Below are 1,853 nucleotides of genomic sequence, written 5' to 3'. Positions count from 1 at the left end.
GTTTTGGGTTATTAGGGTTTAGGGTTATTAGGGTTTAGCATTTCTAGGGTTTAGGGTTTTTAGGGTTTAGGGTTTAGGGTTTAGGGTTTAGAGTGCACCCGCTCCTGAAAGGCTACATCTCTGTCCCAGCTGTCGGCCTTCGTAAAGAAGATGTGTCTCCTCTCTGCCTCTGCAAACCACAAACCCTAAACCCTAAACCCTAAACCCTAAACCCTAAACCCTAGACAGGGTTTAGCTTACGAGCAGCAGCAGCCCCAGCAGCAGCAGCAGCAGCAGCAGCAAACCCCAACCAGCTGNAGGGTTTAGCTTACGAGCAGCAGCAGCCCCAGCAGCAGCAGCAGCAGCAGCAGCAAACCCCAACCAGCTGCTACTACCCCTCCACCAGCACCTAGCGATAAACCCGCATAGCTAGCTAGCTAGCTAGCTACCTAGCTAGCTAGCTAGCTAGCTACCCACCTACCTAGCTAGCTAGCTAGCTACCTGCCCAGTTAGCGAGCTAGCTAGCTGGCTACCTGCCTAGCTAGCTATCCAGCTAGCTATCTACCTGCCTAGCTAGCTAGCTAGCTACATGCCTAGCTAGCTAGCTAGCTAGCTAGCTAGCTAGCCAGCTAGCTAGCTCACCTGTAGGAAAGGACTCCTGCTGGGGGGCGGGGGCTGAGGAGAGTTTATAACGAAACCCTAAATATGCAGAGGCGCCGAAAACGGCAGCCCCAGCAGCTGCATGCAGCATGCGTTGCTGCAACATCTCTAAACCCTAAACCCTAAACCCTAAACCCTAAACCCTAAACCCTAATTAAAAAAATTTAGGCCCTGGTGAGAGGTTTTGTTTTGTTATAAACAATTATTATAAAGTCATAAGCAATCAATACAAAACAATAACTCTAAACCCTAAACCCTAAACCCTAAACCCTAAAAAGCAAATTAAAAAGCAAACCCTAGGGACCCCCTTGTGTCTGCCTGGGTTAGCTTTTGGTCCCCAAGAGAAAAAAAAAGAAAAAAAAAGAAAAAAAAAGAAAAAATAAACAAAAAATAATAAAACTATAACAAAAAAAACATAAAAGCAAACAAAAAGAAAGGATTTAGGGTTTATTTTGGTGTGTTGCAGCGGGGGGCACTGGGGGCCCCCTGAGGGGGGCCCCCCGGGGGGCCCCNCCCCCCGGGGGGCCCCCTGGGGGGCCCCAGGCCATGGGGGGCCCCCGGGGGCCCCCCAGCAGTGAAAACTGTGTATATAATCCATCCGTTTATATATTATTTTATTTATATATATTAAATTATTTATTTATATTTAGAAAAGCATAAAAATATAAAAAAATAAATGTATAAACGCAGGGGTTCGGTGCCTCTGCTGGGGTGTATGTACACCCCGGGCATCGATGTGCTGCAGCTGCCTATACACCCCACAAACCCTAAACCCTAAACCCTAAACCCTAGTACACAAACCCTGAAATATAAACCCTAAACCCTAAAAATTCGAAACCCTAAACCCTGAGAACCCTAAACCCAAAACTACAAACCCTAAACTCTAAACCCTATAAACCCTAAACCCTAAACCCTAAACCCTAGACCTTGTAGAGCTCTCACAAACAAACAGAAGGGTTTAGGGCTCAGGGCCCGCACACTTGGTCAAAAGTGTTTAGGGTTTGTGGTTTAGGGTTTACGATATGGTGTTTAGGGTTTACCCGCAAGGGTTTAGGGTTTATTAGGGTTTAGGGTTTGAGCCTAAACCCTAAACCCTGCAACCAACCCACTTGGGTGTATGTACGCATACACCTGAGCTGTATATACACCTCAGCATGATGCCTTTGTTTTTTTTTTCTTTCTTTTTAATATATATATATATATATATATATATA

At 45.8% G+C, this 1,853-nt stretch overlaps 1 protein-coding gene across 1 annotated transcript in view; it reads right to left on the bottom strand.

The window, feature by feature from the left end:
* Positions 1-730, bottom strand: part of EMH_0084340 (methyltransferase domain-containing protein, putative) — a gene marked incomplete at both ends in the record, with an annotated part of 2,320 nt that extends 1,590 nt beyond the window's left edge. The window contains 2 exons of the mRNA XM_013500740.1: positions 99-169; positions 622-730. Of these exons, the coding sequence (XP_013356194.1) occupies positions 99-169; positions 622-730 (180 nt within the window). The remainder of the gene's footprint in view (positions 1-98; positions 170-621) is intronic.
* Positions 731-1,853: the final 1,123 nt, after the last annotated feature.

The sequence above is a fragment of the Eimeria mitis genome, genomic scaffold (assembly GCF_000499745.2).
Source record: "Eimeria mitis Houghton genomic scaffold, Emh_scaff5794, whole genome shotgun sequence".
In the NCBI taxonomy this organism is placed as follows: Eukaryota; Apicomplexa; class Conoidasida; order Eucoccidiorida; family Eimeriidae; genus Eimeria; species Eimeria mitis.
This window is presented reverse-complemented; position numbering and strand designations above follow the sequence as displayed.